Source organism: Atractosteus spatula, chromosome 12 (genome assembly GCF_055471065.1).
Source record: "Atractosteus spatula isolate fAtrSpa1 chromosome 12, fAtrSpa1.hap1, whole genome shotgun sequence".
Lineage (NCBI taxonomy): Eukaryota > Metazoa > Chordata > Actinopteri > Semionotiformes > Lepisosteidae > Atractosteus > Atractosteus spatula.
Window position 1 is genome coordinate 22997399 of NC_142717.1, and position 19939 is coordinate 23017337.

Consider the following 19939-nt stretch of genomic DNA (forward strand, 5'->3'; position numbering starts at 1 on the left):
ACAACAGTACAATTAGTCAGATAAGAAAGTATTGGAGTCTAGGGTTTAGTAAACTCACATTTAGATAAAAAGATTAACTTATATTCACCAGGCTGAGTTACATTAACTTATGTTTAGTCTTCACTGAAGGGTATTGTGCTCCTAAAGCTCTCGCCACTTCATAACTTTACACATTTGTAATTCTGTGGATGATCGAAAGAGTATGTGCTCACTGTTGGGGAAAAAGAAGAAGGCTGCACAGGCGACAACTATGGGCTTTGTAACACTAACTGTAATTGACAAATTGACCGGGTCACTTCAACAAAAGCTGTTTGGACAAGACTGTTGAGAATAGTTTTGCTAGCACAGTCAGTCAGGGAAGATTATGAATAGAAAGCACAGAACACATTTGAGTGGAGCTCAACCAATCTCTTATGACCCGCTTATACCACATTGACAACATTTAGTTTCTTTCCACCAGCTATCATCAAGCAAGGGCTTATCATAATTTCCTGCAGCACAAACGTGAACCCACAACCAACCTGCTATGAGGCCAGAGACCTATTCCGCTATGCTACCCCCCCCCCGCCTTCCAGATATGCAGTGATCACACATGACAGGAGACAGGATCTTACTTAAAATACATTAATTTTTACACATTATAATGATAAAGAAATGTGTGTAAGAGGAAGACACCTGAACTACATTACCCAGAAGGCACTGACTTCCCATCCTCCACCACCTGACTAATTGTCTGGTGATATTTTAAACCGGGGAGTGGTGGCTTCTAGCAAAGAAGACATACAATACAAATGTATAGCATAAAGCCGATAACGAGAATACTCAACACATTCACAAACCATCCTAAACGCACACCAGCAATAAAATAAATAACAGTGGAGCTTGACATAATATGAAACTATTGTGCAAAAATGTCAACATTGAAGTGCAGAGTTTATGCACCTCACAGACTCCAGGTAGGTGCTGGTATGAAAGTTGGTAGCGCTTATCTTGACAGACCTACAGTAAGCCACTTACCAGAGGGGAGGAAAGTACACAAAGGTTGGGCAGGATCAGCAAGGATCTTCAGAGCTTTGTGTTTCAGTCTAGATACGTAGAGTTACTCCACAGAGGACAGGTGGCTTCCTACAATATTGGAGGTGTTATACACTACTGTCTTCAGCTGTTTCTTGTCCTGGACAGAAGTCTTGCCATACCACACAATGATGGAGAATGATTTCCAGGAAAACCGATCTGCAGATTTTTGCTTCCTGTGACACTCCACACCTGTTTAACAGTCTCAGAAAGTACAGCCTCTGATTAGTTTTCCTGGCCATAATGGATGTGTTGGCCTCCCATTTTAGAGTGTTATAGATGGTGGTGGCCCAGCAATGTAAAATTCTCTACCACCTCTACCACCTGATCATTTATATACAGTAGCGAGAATGCTCACTTGTTTCATCTAAAGTCTGTCACAACTTCTTTTGTTTTGCTGACATTTAGTTCCAGGTTGTTTAGGCTACACCACTAAACTAATTCACCTACTTCATTCCTGTACACTATCATTGCTCATGATGAGCCCCATGAGCACTGTCATCAGTGAACTTTTTGACTGAATATGAATGTGAAATACATTGATTTCCTGTACAGAGAGTACAGGAGAGGTGATAAGACACAACCCTGAGGAGCTCCTGCTCTTAGAGGCTTAGAGATGGCATCCTTCAGCTTCACCACCTGATCCTAGCACAAAGGAAATCCAGTAGCCAATAACACACAACTTTATGGCCGGCTGTCTGTTTCCCATGAACTGCCCTGGTGGTATCATATGTGCCCCAGCAATCTCAGATCTAGAAAATGACACTTTCAAATCCTTTTTCTGCAGAATAACTACAGTATATCCTCAAGAACACAGATATGTGCAAGAGAAAAATGTCTCTCAGAAAACCTAAAGCATGGCTTCACATACTGTATTATGCCTTCTTGTTTTCATTTCAAACAAACCAGAAAAACTAGCAATTTTAACCACTTTTTTCTTCTTTAGTTTACAAACACTTCAGACAGGCAAAACTGTGGCATCATCAAAAGTTAAAATAATAAATTTGAGCTAGAATTTTCAAATGTAGTCACGTCCTTGCCAATTTTTATTACCTGCTGCTTTGAAGTTCAACAATTCGACATACAGTATCTGTAATTCCTGAGCAATTTTCTATTGGCTTTTAATGTTTAGATATTCAATCAAATGTACAATGCTCAAAATGCTATTTGATTTGATGCTTTTTTTATAGAAGCTAACATGTTTTTCTGTTGTCTTCTTTCATTCAAGGACACACAAGATCTCCGCAATACCACAAAGCCTAAGATAGCAAGCACTGCAAAGGAAGGATCACTGAAAAAATATCCCAGGTCTCCAAGCTCTGGGGAACTGCTTTCTTCATTTCTTTCCACCCCCCAAAAAACTCTATTCCATATGTTTTTCTGCCGATTAATAATTTTTCCAGGCAGCACGAAACCCGTCACAATCTTTTCTTGCTGTGTTTCACTTTAGAACCCCTTCTGATCAGTTTTGACAACAGGCCCCGTCGACTCCTTCCCTCCTGTCCCCGAGCCTTGAGATTAAGAAGGGCAGAACCACAAATGCCCTGCTACCCCCTGGTGCACTAGCACTCCCCCTGGGATTCCTCAGACTGCAACCCCCACTCCCCTTTGTTTTTACCCCAGGAACAATTACCCACAGAGACTTCAAGTCTGCTGGACCGCCTGGACAAAAGAAACTAACAGCAACTCCCTACCTTACTTTCCAGCTGCATTAAAGCAGTACTGTATCTCCATTAAATCTCACTGCAAAGGATAAAGCCCTGAAATGATGGGATTTAGATTCAATAACTTACATTATTTTTTAACAGGGATTACTCCTTTACGGGTTTATTAGACACATTATACAGCAAGCAAAGATCTTTTTCTCATTTCCATATTAGCCACAGTCAATCTGCTGAGCTCATGGCCCACAACTTTTACGCTATTGAAAACACTTCGCAAGACTGATCTTAGACGGGCACGACGACTTCAGCACAACTCTCCACTCAGTTTAGATACCGTATGTACACCCCTCACATCATGATTAAAACATCTTGGGCTTAATTCTGCCCTGTCCATCACACTCTCCTCATCTTCATTCCACCTGACACATCTTTAATTTCTACTCAGTAGTGCTAAGTGATCAATGTTACATTGATTTCAAAGGGGAGAGAATGAGCACAATTCTGGTGTCATCAACCTCTGTCACCAAGCAGATTCCTGACAAAACACAAACAGCACAGTGTCTCAGCCCCCATATTTATTATGTACTTGTGTACTCAGAAGGATTTTTAAAATTGTCAGTAGCATGAAATCCGAGTATATGTTGGACTTCATAGGAAACAAAAATAGATTCTGCTCACAATCAACGTTTCTGGGAAAACATACTATATGGGAGATGTTTTTGAAAGAAAAGATGCTTTGTTCACACAGAAAATATCGGCCTCTTATAGAGTAAAACCTTTTCCAATTTTCTTGTTACATTGTTAAAGAATAATATTATGAAGAAGGCACTCAGTCCAGCCCATCTTGTTTGTCTGCCATGGCAGCAATTATCTGCTTTGTGCTTTGATATGATCCTTATTAAGCCATCTGATTAAGGATTCTACTAAATCAGCATCCATTGCATGCCTCATGCAGTTTATTTCACACACTGTTCTGTAGTCAGAATGCCATCCATCTTCAGTTCTGTATCAAATATGACAGCTCTAGGAATGCTTTCACCTCCTTTGCTCTAGACACAGCTGTGGATTAAAAGAGCTGCTCTGCTGCTTGTAAGAAAGCAGTAAATGATAAATAATGAATCAAGTTCTAAACTGGATGTGACCTCAATGATGTTTTACATTAACTGTAGCATCTGCATCTCAGGAGAACAAGAATGAACACTACTATACAGAGAGATACAGGATACAGTATGAAACGCAGACAATTTCAACCTGTTAAGGAATCGCATTTACTTATTTAAAACTTAATATACTTATTTCATTTTTTGTCTGGACTTTTTTGTTTTAAAGTGTATGTGGTTACAACTGGTAAAAGATTTTGGGATAACATGAGGGACGCTATATAAATGGACTACCTACAGTAAGTCCAGTGGTCCAATAATAAAAAATTCTCATTTGCACCTATGACCTGCTCACTGGTGTGTTGTGGCTTCCATGTTCCTTGTTTTTAAGGGCCAAAATGAATAAAAAGGGTTGAAATAAAACACTGCATATATCTGAAGTAATAAGTCTAACATCCCCAGTAAGAGAGAGCAGTGGTTTTCATCGGCTCATATATACAGTATGCCTACACCAGCCTGGGAGAAACGCAGGCGCCCATGTCATATAAGATGTGCTGTCGAGGTTTTCATAAGGCAAACCATACCAAAAACAGCAGCTCCCAAAAGCAAATGCAGGGTTAGCTCCCTCTGACCTCTATATTTCCCCCTTCTTTAGGAAGGAGTATGTTGGTGTGCCTTCTTTCTCCTGTTCAGTCCTAACTGAGCTGACCTCAGGGCAAAGTTAAAACAATGCCGTAAAACTGAGAGATAGACATGGAAACTAGCTGCCATAAATCTGCCAGCGTGTACATTTTACTTTAGAAAGCCAAGCCGCTTCTGTAGTTTACCTCCTCCGCCTTCCAAAGGGCAGCTTGGCAGTCAGTTTCCTGAGTGAATGTGTCATTTCACTTACCATGCCTGACTCCTGTGCGCACACAGCTACACAGGCCAAAGGCTGCAACCTTTTAGAACGCTCTTCTTCGCTCAAGTCGTTCTAGTATTGCTAATTTATTTGGCTGACTCTTTTACGTAAAGCGACTAACATTTGCATCACCAATACAGCTGGGTATTTTACTAGAACAATTCAGGTGGGGTACCGTGCTCAAGGCTACAAAAGCACTCACTGTCTCACTTGGGATTTGAAGCCACAATCTTCCAGTTATCAGTTCAGAATACTGACGACTGTCCACTATGTTCTATGTTGCCATGCATTCAGTAAGTTATTTTTCAAAACCCAGACCTGTACCTCTATAGTATATATGCCATTTCTGAGACTTTACTGCCAAAAGGACACCCATGGATGTAAAAAAAGATGATTTAGCAATTATCACCACCTGAGCCTGAAATGTTGGAATACAGACAGTAATGACTCATAATAAGACCATTTTAAATGGGAATATAAAAAAAATTTAGCGTCGGTCTTCAATTTCAATGTCCTGCTAAATATCACATCGCATGACTTTCAACCACAAGCACCTACCCAATAGTAGGGATACTGAGACTATCCCGGGAAGCACTGGGCATGAGGCACGAGACACCCTGGACCGGATGCCAGTCAACTGCAGAGCAGACACAGACATACACAAGCTCATACCAGGGCCACTTTTCTCAGAAGCCAATAAACCTAGTAATACGTCTTTGGACTGTGGGAGGAAAACAGAGTACCTGGAGGAAACCCACACCAACATTACGAGACCATGCAAACTCAAAACAGACAGCGCCTGAGGAATTCAAACCCAGGGCCCCAGCACCGAGAGGCAGCAATGCGAACCACTAGTGCCACTGGATAGCCTCATGCTTAATATAAAAAATAAAATAAAACTAGAACAGGCTAACTATTGTCTTTACCCTATGGCAGAATTGAGCTCCTTACCCACACTTTAACTGCCTGAGTGACATTCCTAACATCCTTTAAATTTATCTCGCTGAGCTTTAGGCTCGTGCAGCGCCACATAAGAACATTTAATCAGCTGGGTTCTGTTCTCGTGGTTTAGATCTCTACAAAAACAGGGAAAAAATCATTATAATAATAATAATGGCAGTAATAAATCATGCAGTGGTCACAGTGAGTCCTGACAGTGGTTATTTTAAAACGAAGGGCTTGTAAAAAGCTCCCTGAATTTATTGGGTAGTGTCGGGGTTAAAGGAATTATCAGTAAAAGGCGTATTGAGATGCCTAATCGTATTAACAACAACTCCCTAGAGATGAGAACACAGGCAATGCATTACAAGTGCCCAGTTTCACAATATCTAATTCAATCGCGCACGGTCACTTTATGAATACTAAAAGCAGCTAGTATGGTTGTAGAGTTGAGAGCAAGAAAAGATTTACAGCTTCCTAAAGGCACAACCAAACTGCAGCCTACCTACCTATAAAGGAACGAAACTGCATACCTATAAAGGAACAAAACTTTCCCGTCATCACTGCAAGTAGAGTTGTGCATACTGAAAAAGACTGCAAAAGAAAAAAAAAGTAATATCTCAGCTTATTGCCGGTTAACTATGAAAGCCCAGCACACTATGGGCCGTGGGTTTGTAAAAGATGTTTATGTGGTCAGGCAGCCTGTGCTACTCATCTCTCAGTCCTCCACAAGCATCTTGGAGCAGTTTTATAACAGATGTCTTACAGGGCCCTACTTAGAGGCTCCCCCAAAAAATGAGGATCTAGCAGTCCTTTTCCAGATCTCATTCCAAACAGAGTGTCGCCTTCAAACACACATACTGTAACATTTTAAATTGCAAGATAGCAAAATGTTTACTACTGCACTGAAACAGGTTCACATGCTAAGATTCCCTTAGCTATGTGCATGTACAGCATTCAGTTTCTATTCGAAATGCATGGGAACTGTATCAGTTCAAAGGGGTGGGCGCAGAGGACATATCATATGAAGAAATAACACCAACAACACTTGATCTCAATACTGTGACATATAGAATATAAAACTATAAACTTTTGTCTTGCCTCGTTTCCAGCACCATCTGCTACTTATATCCACTTCATATCATAACCTTAAACGCCCCAGTTTCATATAAACCCGAGACACTGACGGCACCGGAGAGCTGGCTTGAGCCCTTGTCTTGACTGACACGAAGTCCAGACATTTACAAGGCTCGCAGTTGTTCTCCACATCAGGGACTGCAGCAGCAGCAGCAGCAGCAGCGGCGGCGGCGGCGGCTCCTTGTCAGCTCTCAGACTGAGATGCAGACAAAGGTTCCTGCGCAGAAACATGGCCTGAATCTTCCCAGTCTGTCTTTGCACACAGCCCTTCTGTACTGGGAGAGGAAAAGAAGGGCAGTCGCGTTTCCAATCACGGAAGCTATAGGAAGAAGTCACAGCACAGTATTTCACATAAAACAATAATAATGCCATACATTTGTAAAGCATCTTTTATCATAAAGGATCCCAAAGCATTTTTACGTATAAGAGAGGAACAGCTTCATCCACCACTGAAGTGAAGAGCTTGATGACCTTGATGGCAAGTGTTATACACCAGCAGCCCCACCAAACACCAGATCAGGCAGAGAAGGGAGTAACTGCTTCACCAACTGAATTAAAGGGAAACCCTAGGAAGGTCAGACTGTATAAAACCAGAATAGAATTTAGTCAGGGCATTGGGCTTAGCACCCCTGCTCAGAACGTGCAGTGGGATCTCTAACCATCAAGTAGTCAGGACCTCTGTTTAACATCAAATCCGAAGGGCTGTATCTCCTACAGCACTGTGCCCCAGGTCACCACGATAGGATAGAGTTTTGGAAATTCTAGCCCAGAAAGACAAATGCCACCTTATGCACCAATCTGAATTTTCTTGGAGGTCTTCCATCCAAGAACTGATCAGGCCCAGACTTGCTTGGCTTCTAAGATGTAATATGATGAGGCTGAAAGGTGATAACACTGCTGCCTACAACATACTCAGAAATAGAGTATTCCATTTGCACAAGAGCTGCATGACGGAACACGTGGTTGTGTGATTTACTTCAATTTGCTTGTGTGGGGCACAGTGCCTTGATTACTAAGTGTGTCTTAACCTCTGGCCACTTTTTGGTATAATGTTCACCTTAGGCACATTTTTTAAAAAGGATACTTGAACATAATAACTGTTTTTGTCTGGCCACTTAAAAACGCTCCATTATTCTGAAACCTTCACCTTTTGCAAACACTACCTAACACTGGCCCGAGACGTTTCTGTGTCTATATATTACAGGTCAATAAATAAAATGATTCTAAAATAGTGAATGGAAACATTTAAAAAGATTGAAAAGTCAAGTCGTTGACGCTGACAACATATGAAGAGCATTAGTTTGGAGGTACTGTGTGCTTCCCCAGTAGGATAAGGCTAGGACAAGAACTCTTTGTTATTGCCACTGAAATGTAATACGCTTCGTATTACAAATCTTAAACAGACTTAAAAAGGCTTGGAACAAAACAACAAAGGAAAAGGATTGCCTGTTTTTCTTTAACATTAATGGCTTCAGTTTTCAAGTACATTTGTTTTCTCTTTATTAAAAATAGTTTCAAGACCGTGTGGGGATCAGACATAAGTACTCAAAATCCTCAAAGACACTGACAATGTCAAAACGGTGGATTTCTGCAGAACAGTGCAGCACAAACTGGAGGGCAGACGTAGAAACTACACTGAACTGCATTTAAAACAAGATATTTTACCCAAAGGGTTGTGGGAGTATGGAACAAGCTACCCAACCATTCTGTTGAAGCCGATACCCCTGTCTTCTTCCAAGACCCACAGATCCATTAGCCACAAACAGATGAACTAGACTGACCAAATGGCTTCCTTGTTTGTAACCTTCCTTATGTTCTTAATCATTTTCGAACTCTTTAGAAGCTGCAACATTGATTTCTCCAGCATGCGTATGCTCCCTTGTTAAGATTAAGGAAGTGTAAGGAGACAAAAGCAACTCAGTCCTAAAGCAATTCCTCAAAGTCTTATGAGCATTACTGAAATTTGACATCACAGTCACCGTACCCTTTAAAAGAAATGTCACATGAGTAAAAGTAAAGTCTTTTTATTTTGTTCTCTTTTCTTCCCCTTTTCCCCTCTCTCTGTTCCAAGGCCCTCAGCCCTGATCAACCCAACCAATCACAGATGTGCTTTTTACTACATGAACCTGAAACAAGCAGAGGTTTCTAACACTTAAGACTCACATTTCCCTGATCGGGGCTTATACCAGTTAGATGAGACAGGATGGGGATAAGGTTGTGTATGTGTGTCAGTTTTGACTGTATTTGTTATTCATTTTAAGCCTTTGTCCCTTCACCACATGTCATCTGCCAGCAATCAATCGTATCACTTCTCCATGGGACTCAGGAGAGCATTTGTTTCTCCAGTCCTCCCTAGTCCGTTATCACACTGACAATTCAAAAACCAAAAGGAGAAAACACTGGGCTGGTGTAAAATTTCTGAAAGACTCATGTGTTCACTTGAAAAACCGATTAAGCTGCGAGGAAAGGGAGAATTGTTCTATTTCACACACCAAATCGTTTTAAAAAGACAACAATTCTAGCTTGGAAGACAGAATGCTTAGGAGAGGGATCTGATCCAGGGATTTCAAAACCCTAAAAGAACAAAATTAAGTCATACAACTCAACAAGATTAAAGGACAAAAACAGAAGTTACAGTAAGCTTACATATGTCAAAATCTAAAGTAGTTCAGGTAGGGAGCTGCGTCAGCATGCGTAGGCTGCAAAGGAACAAGTAAAGGTTTATTCCAGGCTGGAAAGAGAAGAAAGAAAACAATGTTTTGGTTGTGGAGCCTTCTTCACACCTGAAGAAGGCTCCGCAGCCGAAACATTGTTTCCTTTCTTCTCTTTTCAGCATGGAATAAACCTTTCACTTGTCCCTTTGTCAAAATCTCAGCTTGATAGCATTTTTCTTAACTTAGCCCCTGCCACACTCAGACATGGGTTTTGGTCTCGTCCTAGGCTCGGAGTCCTGCCTTTTTGGTACATTCTCGTTGCTCATCTCGAGATCGGACCCAATCCCGTTACAGTTTGATTTTGGTGTGCCCACCATTAATCTCACCATATCAAAAATACAACCGGATAGCAAGCTGCCCCACTCACATTTGTTCAAGGGGTCAGAGATATGATGCAGTTTCTTAAGTCGGAGAAAATTAGATGCACGCTTTGCAGGTCCACCATTATTTTTTACAGCTTGGCAACTCTTCCCCAACTACTTTGAGACTTTGAGCCTCTCCTCTACACCCTAGACCTCAATCTGTTACCCACTGGCTATTCCAATAAAACCTAACCGGACTACCGTTGTTGCTTCCTAAAGACTGTTCAGAGTAATAAGTATTTTTCTATACACCTTGTGTCTTCTGTCTCTTTTTCCTATAGTTTTACTCTTTGTGAGGAATGATTCAGGAGGGAACGAGAGTGGAAATTCAGTATTCTCCTTTTCATAAATCCCAGATGAAACACTGTACTAATAATTTACATGACCTGTAACATTACTTTAATACGTAAACTATACATTACATATTTCTGTTGGTGTAAAATGCCATAAATGTCAGAAAATCTTACATTAGGATTACACATAGGAGACACTTCTTCCTTTAAAGATCTGTGGGTATTAGGAACAAGATACCTAACCCTTTTCTACAGGTAGTCTTAATGAGATTCTTCAAGAAGCACGTTCTTAGATCAATAAGTGACTATCCCCTGAGCAAGAAAGATGGCCTGAATGACCTCTAACTTTGTTACCATTCTTATGGTAGATTGCAATGAAGACACTGCCCAATGGAAAACCAAAATCTACAGTATGTCACATACAGTATGTGTTCTTTAACACTCAACAATTTTTATTCCCATCCACACTTTTCTCTTGGGGCAAAGCTCTTTACCCTGACATCTTTCTATCAATAATATACCCCCCCCTCCGTTATTCACTATACTTCCATCTACGACTGCTGTCTAGAATTTCACCTTTGTGCAGAAAAACACTGCATTGCAAAATTAGCCCGATTCCAATCTTGCCTCTCCCTTTTACAGGAAACCAATGCCACACGGCAACTGCACCTCAACTCACCTCTTCCATTTCTACTTTTTTTATTTCCAATGCCTGAACAAGAAATAAAGCCGTGGGAACACGGACAAGAGCAAATATAACTTCCATTTGCGTCACCCGCTGAAATACTGCTGATCTAACAAACTCCCTGCCACTCAAGGGCTTTTAATACAAATCAAACAAGCTGAGCTATTGCTTACAGAGACAACAAGCAAAGCGCCCGGCGAAGTCGTCTCCCGAAAAGAAATACAGCTTTTCGGTATCACCGGTTTTCTCAAGGGCAGAGATGACGGCTGTAAACCACCAGCTGGAAAAACAAACCAAATTGGTTTCTCCTTAAGTTTATTAGTCAATATTTTAAACAAACAATGGATTAGACCATAAAAGCCTTGTGTTCTTCATGATGCCCACATCACAGGGGCGTTCATGACGTGCTTCTGAAAGTCATGATTGTAGAGTATAGAAGTTTTTTTATGATAAACCCCTCAAAAACAAATGGAAGAAGAATGACAGCAGGCCTCAATGTACAGAGAGGCATGGGGCCCATGTGTCTCGGCAAGACACTGGCAGCTCCAGTGGATGCACTCACCCTTCCAACCGGACATCAGGTAACGACCTGTTGAGCGCGATCATCTCACTGGCCATGAGGTTGAACTGATTGATCTTGAACATCTCCTTCATCTTCTCCTGGTTCTCCTTGGGGATCACTACCGGCTTGCCCATCTCTCCTGGCCCCTCCTGGGGCTTCTGCACCACCTCTGGAGGGAGAAAGGAGAGCAGACGTGTAGGTTATTTCTTGTCAGGATGCAGGATGTTCAGTTCACCATGCTGATCGGAAGTTAATCAAAGAGCCAAATACTCAGTCCCAGCAAAACAATTTAAACCCTCGTTCTGTGAAATTCGTTCAGCTCTGTGGTACCCGGAAGCGAACTAAGGACAGCAGCATTTTGGGGGAGCTGAGCATCTGGGAAATTGGGCTGGAAGAATAACGTCCATGCTTTTCTTCCAAGAGCTTATTGAATGTTGAAGTGATAAGCTTCACAGATCTGTCTTTAAATCGGCAATCTCTGCAGGACAGACACGGCCCTTTTTTTTTCCGTGCCTGTAAACATGTGTCAAGTCTCCTCACACCCACACTTTCAGATTGGATTAGAACTTGTTATTTATTTCTGGTGACAAGAGATCGGCTAAGTGCTGGGGCCACTAGACTGAAGAAGCTCTTATCGCCTGTGACCTGAACAAATCTTGAACACTGTCCTCCAGAGGTGAAAATGCACTGATTTATGGCCACTTTACATCTCAGTTCAGCATGCCATGACTATTATTGTGGATTAACGCTGATTGGAGCTTGTCCCCTCAAACTAGTACAAACCTGCAGCGGAACCTATATACACAAAAAAAACACTTAAAAAATCAATAAACAGCTTTTTATAAACAATGAAACTAGTGTAGTATCACAAAAAAGGGCAATGTATTTCTTGCTCATAGGGAGAAAATGTGTAACAGTGTGAGCAGCCAGGATCACAAATTCAAACATTACTATAGTTGTGTTCCTTTCAAAAAGTGTGTACACTGCAATCACATGTTCTAAAAATGAGGATTTCTATGCTCATGTGAGCCCTAATCGGGAAAGGTGTGGTACTTTCAAAAATGTTTCTGTCCTTCACAACTATAGCCTAGGAAACAGAAGGCTTAAACTAGGTACTCAGTCAACACTAACTGGTTCTCACTGATCCCACAGTTCAACACTGCAGCAGCTGCTACACTGCACTGCAACTGCTTTGGTCAGTTTCCAGATTCATCATGCACCACAGGGTTTCGAGAGGACTAGTGCTTGATAGCTAAACTTCGATGTGAAGCTTCGATATGGCCAATTACACTTCCAGTAAAGCTGTACAGCTCTTTACCCTAATCCAAGGAGAGAAGGTTTGTGTTTGCCAGCAAGACACTGGCAAAGTCCAGCAAAATTGGATCCTGAACATCTCGTTTCATTTTCAGCTTAACCAAGATGGCCAGAGCCGTTTCACTTGCCTCAGGAGGGACAAGGCCTTCTAGGCCAAAGGTCAGGGCAGAAGCAAAAAAAAGAGAGCCTTGTGCTGCAAGTACGAGCGAAAACGGAAATTAAACCATCATAAAAGGAACAGATTCCAAATGAAGGTGTGGAACCAAGCCAGCAATACTGAAAAATGAGCCACGGGGAATTGGAGACAACCAGGCTCCTTATTCTTAGCTGCACTGCTAATGAAGTGGAAGGGAAAAACAGCTGTTTCTGCTCTGCAGGGTCTCTCTGCTCTCTACACCTGTCTGGAGCACGAGCTTTAAAATATCACACACCCTCTCTCTTCCCCCATTCATCTCCGTCCTGCATTTAACAATGCTGAGGACATGGCAGAGAAGGACTCTTCTGCTGTCAGAGGAGAAAGAAATAAGTCACAGGATCCAGACTGCTGCCATTTCCTAGTTACCACAGTATCCCAAGAAAGTCAATGAACTCCCTCTCAATAGTTTAAAAAAAAACTCTTCAAATTTATATTCCAGAAATGGCTTACTGATTTGCCTTCAGCGATATCTTTTCTAGATTAGTTTCAAATGGATGCTGTACTCCCTTACTGTACTTTATCTTTATTTGATTTTAGTTTGATTTTATCTCAGTTACTGCTTTATTTTTGTTTTCTGTTTTATTATTTAACTTGATTACACCACCTGTACTTTTATTACCTTTGGTGTACTTCTAAAGCTGGATGTTGGATGAGGAGGAGGGGGATCTCGGGTCAGTAATTTAGGAGATTTTTAACTAGGAAACTTGTTTGGTTGTTTATCTTCTCCAATAAACAAAAAATGGATGCTGAAAACTGAAGAAAGCAGGTGAAAATCAGTTTTGATGTCAAATAATTTTCACAACTTCCAAAACCTTGCTTGAATTTTTGTAGTTCTGTAGTAATATTTTAGAACTATATTGCTTTCTGAATGTTTTCCAGAATCACTATGCTTTATAAACATTGTGAGCATTGCACTGAACCTTGCACATTCTAAACAGGAGCACAGCATTCAAAATACAGCAAACAAAGTTTAAACATCTAAAGTGCAGAGTATCACCTGCCAGTATTAATAATATAAACTACACCTATAAAATGGGAAGCTGCCTTCAAGAAGATACAAAAATGGCTTAGGTGTTAACAGACACATCATTTTGTGATCTAGATGGTGTGGATAAGCTACAAAAATGGCAAATACAAGGACATACAGTTAAGTATGAATGAAGATCAATATATATGATTGTAAACTTGAACAATGCATATTTAATATATCATGGTCAACACATAACAAAAAAAAATATTTCTGCTCTGGAATCAGTCCACTGAAGAGTAACCAGAAAGATTCTCAGGTGTAAAAAGATCTAACAAGATAAAAGAACTGATTTCTTTTTAGCCTTGACCAGAGAATATTATGATTGGAGCATTTAAAATTCTCAAAGACAATGACAAAGTCATCCAACTGGACTTCTCTAGAATCACAACATACAAAAGGGACAAGTACAGGAACTACAGAAGACAACTCAGAAGATGTAATGGGTCGGTCGAAGGGGCCTGCTCTCATGTTTAACCTTTCTCATACTGTTGTAGTTGAGGCAAAAAAACTGTCCACTGGTGTCCCCTGCTTTGAGGGAAAAAAATATTTTTGAAGAAAAAAACATTTCATTCTTACGATGAAAGTATCTAATTTGGAGCAATGTAGGTAAGCTTGTCACTGGAAAAGAAGCTTAAACTTGCTTTATTAAACCAACAGCTGGGTTTCAATAAGCTTTCAACTGTGCATGAAAAGCTCCATGGTTGTGATTTTCCACTTGCAGGACATTATGAAACTGCTCAGCTCTAGATTCTCCAGCAAATGAGCCACCTGTGTAGAAAATAAATTACAGTAACAGCTGATAATGTGACTAATTTCATAATAATAAAGCCTTATTAAACCAATTATTTATACTGTTATGAAGTGAATCTAGATACAATAGGTAACACCCAACTTGTGCCAACATTTCCAGGTAGGGGTAGTGGTCCCAGATTCATAAATCTTACCTTGGTTTACCTTAATTAAGTTCTGTTTAAATGATTTAGAGTCAATCAGAAGTCCAACACAACATAAAGTAAAAACAAGCAAGGAGACATGGAGAAAACAAGACAACAAATGATAAAGGAAGAGAAAAGGCAAGAGTGGAAAAAGCGAGAGCTTCTTGTTCTAGATCACCCCGAAAGACTATACTGGAACTAAATAAATCACTATAACTCCAGTAGTTCAGGTGGGGAGCTGCGTCAGCATGCGTAGGCTGCAAAGGAACAAGTAATAGGTTTATTCCACGCTGAAAAAAAGAAGAAAGGAAACACAACGTTTCGGCCATGGAGCCTTCTTCGGGTGACACCCTGAAGAAGGCTCCACGGCCGAAACATTGTGTTTTCTTTCTTCTTTTTTTCAGCATGGAATAAACCTATTACTTGTTTCTATAACTCTAATCTTGTTAAGAGAGCTGGCTATTCTATTGTTTTTAGGAAAGTCTTATTTCCTGTGTAAAGAATCCCTTGGTTAAAAATAGCCTCTCCTGGCTGGTGGGTGCATTTTAGAATATCATTAATATTCATTTTGTGGCATCTGGATTTGCAGAGAGCGGGATTTAACCACAAGTCGTATTCCGCTTGGTTTAGAAGGCAGCTTTCTCTTATTTTGACTTTTGCAGGCAGAATATAAGAGTCAAATACTTGGTAACAGTCATTTTTTTTTCTGGATGGTTAGGATGCTAGGCCTCTAGGATGCCTTATTTGAAAGTCTGTACATAATGTAACTTGTGTGTTGTATGTTTGTGTTGTTTAGCATGTGTACTGTCATCGTCAATAATTCAGTGTGCCAGAGAACACTCAGGTGCCTCTAACAATACCAGTAACTTTGGTACATTCTTGGCAAAATCTTTACAACTTGGGGGGAGGGGGCATATGATGATTTAATGTATTTATTGATTTAACTACTTGATTATTCCTGATATTTCTCTAGTTTCTTAACTTGTAACAATACAATAACAATTTCACGTGTGCTTTCCTATTAAATATTTCTCCCAAAATAGTGTCCACTAATTTTTGTTTCACATTTTCTTCAAACATGCTGAAACGGTTACTACTAAGGTGCTGCTGTTTTCCAGAAATGGTACTGTACGTTAATCATCTCAGAGGACTCATTCCACATCCTCAAAGCCTCTGACAAATCCAACCCTATGGAATTCTTCCTAGTCAGCAGTGAAACACAAACCAGAGCACCTGAATTGAAACAAAGGGGAAATGCTTTCAGAACAGAAAGCAAAGGATTTCTTTACCCAAGGAGTTGACGGATAATGGAACAAGTGTCCCAGCCACGTTGCCGAAGCTGATACCCTGGGTTTGTTCAAGAAACAGCAGGATGAGAGACTCTATTTAATCAGCTACCAACAATGGGCAAGGTGGCCTCCTCTCATCTGCAAACTTTGTTTTTCCCACAACAAAAGGCACCATCCTTGTGTACTTGACCCAAGGTTTTAACCTGCATCAAATGAAGTACAGTGCCTTTCATAAGCATTCACCCGTTTCCAGTGATGTCCTGTTCTACTGAATTACAAATGTATACACAGCTACTTAAAGTTAGTCTATTTAATCAAAACCGGAATGCTTAAACTGAACACTTATGGGTGAAATAAGTTACATGTCAGTAAAAACCTTACTCTTTCAGCTGTATCTACGATGGAGACTGAAATCCAGTATCCAAAGGCATATGCTACAGCTTGTTAGTGCCATGCTCTGGATGAAATGTTGATGCCTATATCAATCACTGAAGCAGTCGTGGAAGAACAGAGTGTAATAGTGATGATCTTGGCATAACAGCGTTGTGTACAATATAGCTTTTAGAGTAATGTCATACCTGTTGGTACTATAGTGGGTTCATAGTGCATTTGAGCTTTGTGCATTACATGTCCACAGGAGTGATCCAAGTACATATGCAACAAAAGACTGCTGCTATTCTACCATCACTGGTTCCAACTACAGTACATCTCTGACAACTGCATACAGTACTCAACACAGTGCTTCAACTGCCATCAACCTGGCTGACACAGACACACACTGAAACGTCAGCTCGTGCTTTAAGCTTTCTTAAGGATCTACCCCTGTGCGTTTGCATTTCTACAGAAAAGCAGAGCGGAGGCAGAGCAGAAAAGAATTCTTAGCGGTGGGACAGTAAGCCGAATAGACGTCAAATCATCAGAGGGGTGGATGTGTGGAATTCGCTAATGAGTCAGTATCAATTTAGAGCCTTTGAGATTATCCAAAACTTCAAACGCTGCAGCACAGACCTGCCAAGTTGCTGAAATAAAACCGACACAACACTCAGAGAACTCTGCTCTAGAGAATTGGTAAAGTCATATTAACATTAAATGAACACCAAGAACAGCTGACAGGGCAGGTAAAATGTTTTTTAGGTACCTGGCTGGACTGCACAAAATTCTATTACAACTAGGGTATCAGCAGTACCGAACGCAGCTAACCCGATTCATGTTTTATTCCAAACATTTTCGGGTACTATCTTGAGATGAATACTAATCTACCACAGTTAATCTAAGCAAAAAGTAGCCTGCTTAATCTTCGATGTGCTGGTGTTTTAGATAAGAAAAACATCTGGAAAACCCTTGAGGCACACTGCCCTGCACTGCTGACAGTGCAACACTTTTCATGGGACCGCATTCACTATGAGTCCACTGAGACTCCTCAGTAGAGAGCCCGTCCCTGTTTCCTTATCCCAGCAGCTCTTCAAAACGGACGCACAGCTCGGATCACTGCTTTCACTTTCACACCCCTTTCAGCATCAGGATTTCCCTCAATGCTCTGGCCTCAGACCCTGCCCACATTACATTTCAAACTCAGCAGATGATTCAGGACTATGTAATCGTGCACTCATTTCCGCCAAAGCAAAAAAAAAAAGGAGCTCATGTCCAACCTCTTAGCCACCTGAAATAATCGACTGCCACCAATTTGCCATTTTTGTTGAAGGTCTTAACTCGTGGCTTTCAAAAGTCTATGCAAGCTTTAGCATGAGGTCATGAGGTAAACCGCAGGAGTAATGAAGTTTCCAGGGAACAGATCTCCTGAGCCTAGCCTACTGAAAGCACTGACGCTGACCAACATGATGGAATTACATGGTGTGTGAACATATCGAGACATGCCTTGGCTAAGTGTAATGATCTTGTGTTTGATATATGATCTTCACCTATTCTGCAGTCAAAGCTGTCCACTGGCTGTTTTGTTGAGCAAGTCTAAAGCAAAGCCGTAATACATTAGCCCCACAAGCTGTATGGTATGGGCTCAGTTGCCTAGTAGGGCTGGGGGCAGGATTAACACATCAGCCTCTCGTAGGACACTTGAAAGGGTCACTGGAGAACTCTTCTTGAGTTCCTAAAAAAAAGTACAGAAACATTTAAAAAAAAAATGATTTTTTAATCAGGACGGGGATTTTGCAGAAACAGAAATGTAAGAACCACAGCAGAAAATGATGCAACTTTTACAATTTTAGACACTTTAAACACGCAAATAAAAATTTAAGCAAAGATCACTGCATGTTGAACAAGAATAATACATGGTGTTGGAAAAAAACCTTTTTTTTTTAGCTCTTTAGAGATGAGAAAATTAAGAAAATAGAAAAGAGATGAGCCTCTCTGGGCAAGCACAGCAAGGGTCTGCCTCTCAACCTTATTCAGATGATAAAGATGGGGGAATTTTGAAGCTGCCCAAGACTAAATTTTGCAAAACGATACAGAAAACCAAGCACAAAACCACAAGAACTCATTTTACAGATAAGCAAAGTGGAAATTTTACAAAGTGTTACTACTGTAGATATTTGTAGAGTGGGAGACCATTTTAGGCCTTTTCTAACCATAGTGTCTTTTAAGAGGGGGAAAAAAAGAACAAATTTTTATTAGAATGAACTTTTTCTCAGTCAGTAGATCCAGCATACCACCTAGCTGCTGAGCAACAGGAAAATCCGGGGAAGGGAAAGGAAAAGGAATAATGAAGCAGATCGATACAGTGTCAACTCTCTCCATCACCCAGACTCACGGCTCAAACACTGCTTTAGATAAGGGTTCTCATGCCCAGAAATATCACAGACAGGCAAAACTGGCAGCTGGCAATGCATACGGAAACATGTCCATTTTTACATCCTGATGACGTTTTATTACTCTGTGACTGTGTCCTCCAGGATTAGTTTGCATTTCTCAATATGAGAGATAGGATGAGGTTTTTTTTTTTAAAAGACACTCCATTTCCTTACATGAAAGCCAGTATTTGTCTTTAACCACCACTAAAGTCAAAATACCAGATGGTATAAAGCAAGCGTTCACATCTATATGCATGTAATATACTGTAGAGGCATTACCAATGGGTTTAGCTTCACATTTTACTAAACATAAACTAAATAGGCAATGATTAATGTCCTAAGCACTGCACATAAGAGCAGATTACTGTTCAAACCCATTATGAAATCAAAGGAGTTCAGATACTGAGAGGGTCCATCACGGTGAACAATTTTTTGAATATCCTCTGTTTGCTGCTAGAAATACTCATATCCTCGGCCTAAACCTTACAAGAACGTTTATTTCTCTCTGGGATACCAAATTCTGCTCGACTGAGAAGTGTGACTCGCAACATAGCAAGAGAACATGACCGTGGATCACAACAGCGGCCCTCTGCTGATCTCTGCTGAATTTGCTAGCTAGTCCATTACAATCATGCTACAGTACGCCTGTGACGATCTGACAAATGCGTGAAACTTGTGGCTGTGCATTGTTATAAAAGGGCAAAGTGTTGCACAAAGAAAAATTGAACATGTGGGGCAAGGATATTGTCTACAGAGGGAAGCACACTCAAGGAGCCATGAATAAGCTCGATTAAATGTGATCTGCTGTAAATTCAGACTGTATTGCAGCACAAAATCACTCCTCCGCCTCTGAATTAGCCTGCTTGTACAAAACAGTATGGCACTGCTCCCTGCACAACATGACTTGAAGAGTGCATCGATTAGCGTTCAGTTTCTGGTG

General features: G+C 40.7%; 1 protein-coding gene across 4 annotated transcripts in view; it reads right to left on the bottom strand.

The window, feature by feature from the left end:
- The window catches only part of galnt1 (UDP-N-acetyl-alpha-D-galactosamine:polypeptide N-acetylgalactosaminyltransferase 1), a 205530-nt gene that overhangs the window by 93199 nt on the left and 92392 nt on the right, over positions 1-19939 (bottom strand). For all 4 annotated transcript variants that reach the window (XM_088928676.1, XM_088928677.1, XM_088928675.1 and 1 more), the window contains one exon: positions 11432-11600. In XM_088928676.1, the coding sequence (XP_088784802.1) occupies positions 11432-11600 (169 nt within the window). The remainder of the gene's footprint in view (positions 1-11431; positions 11601-19939) is intronic.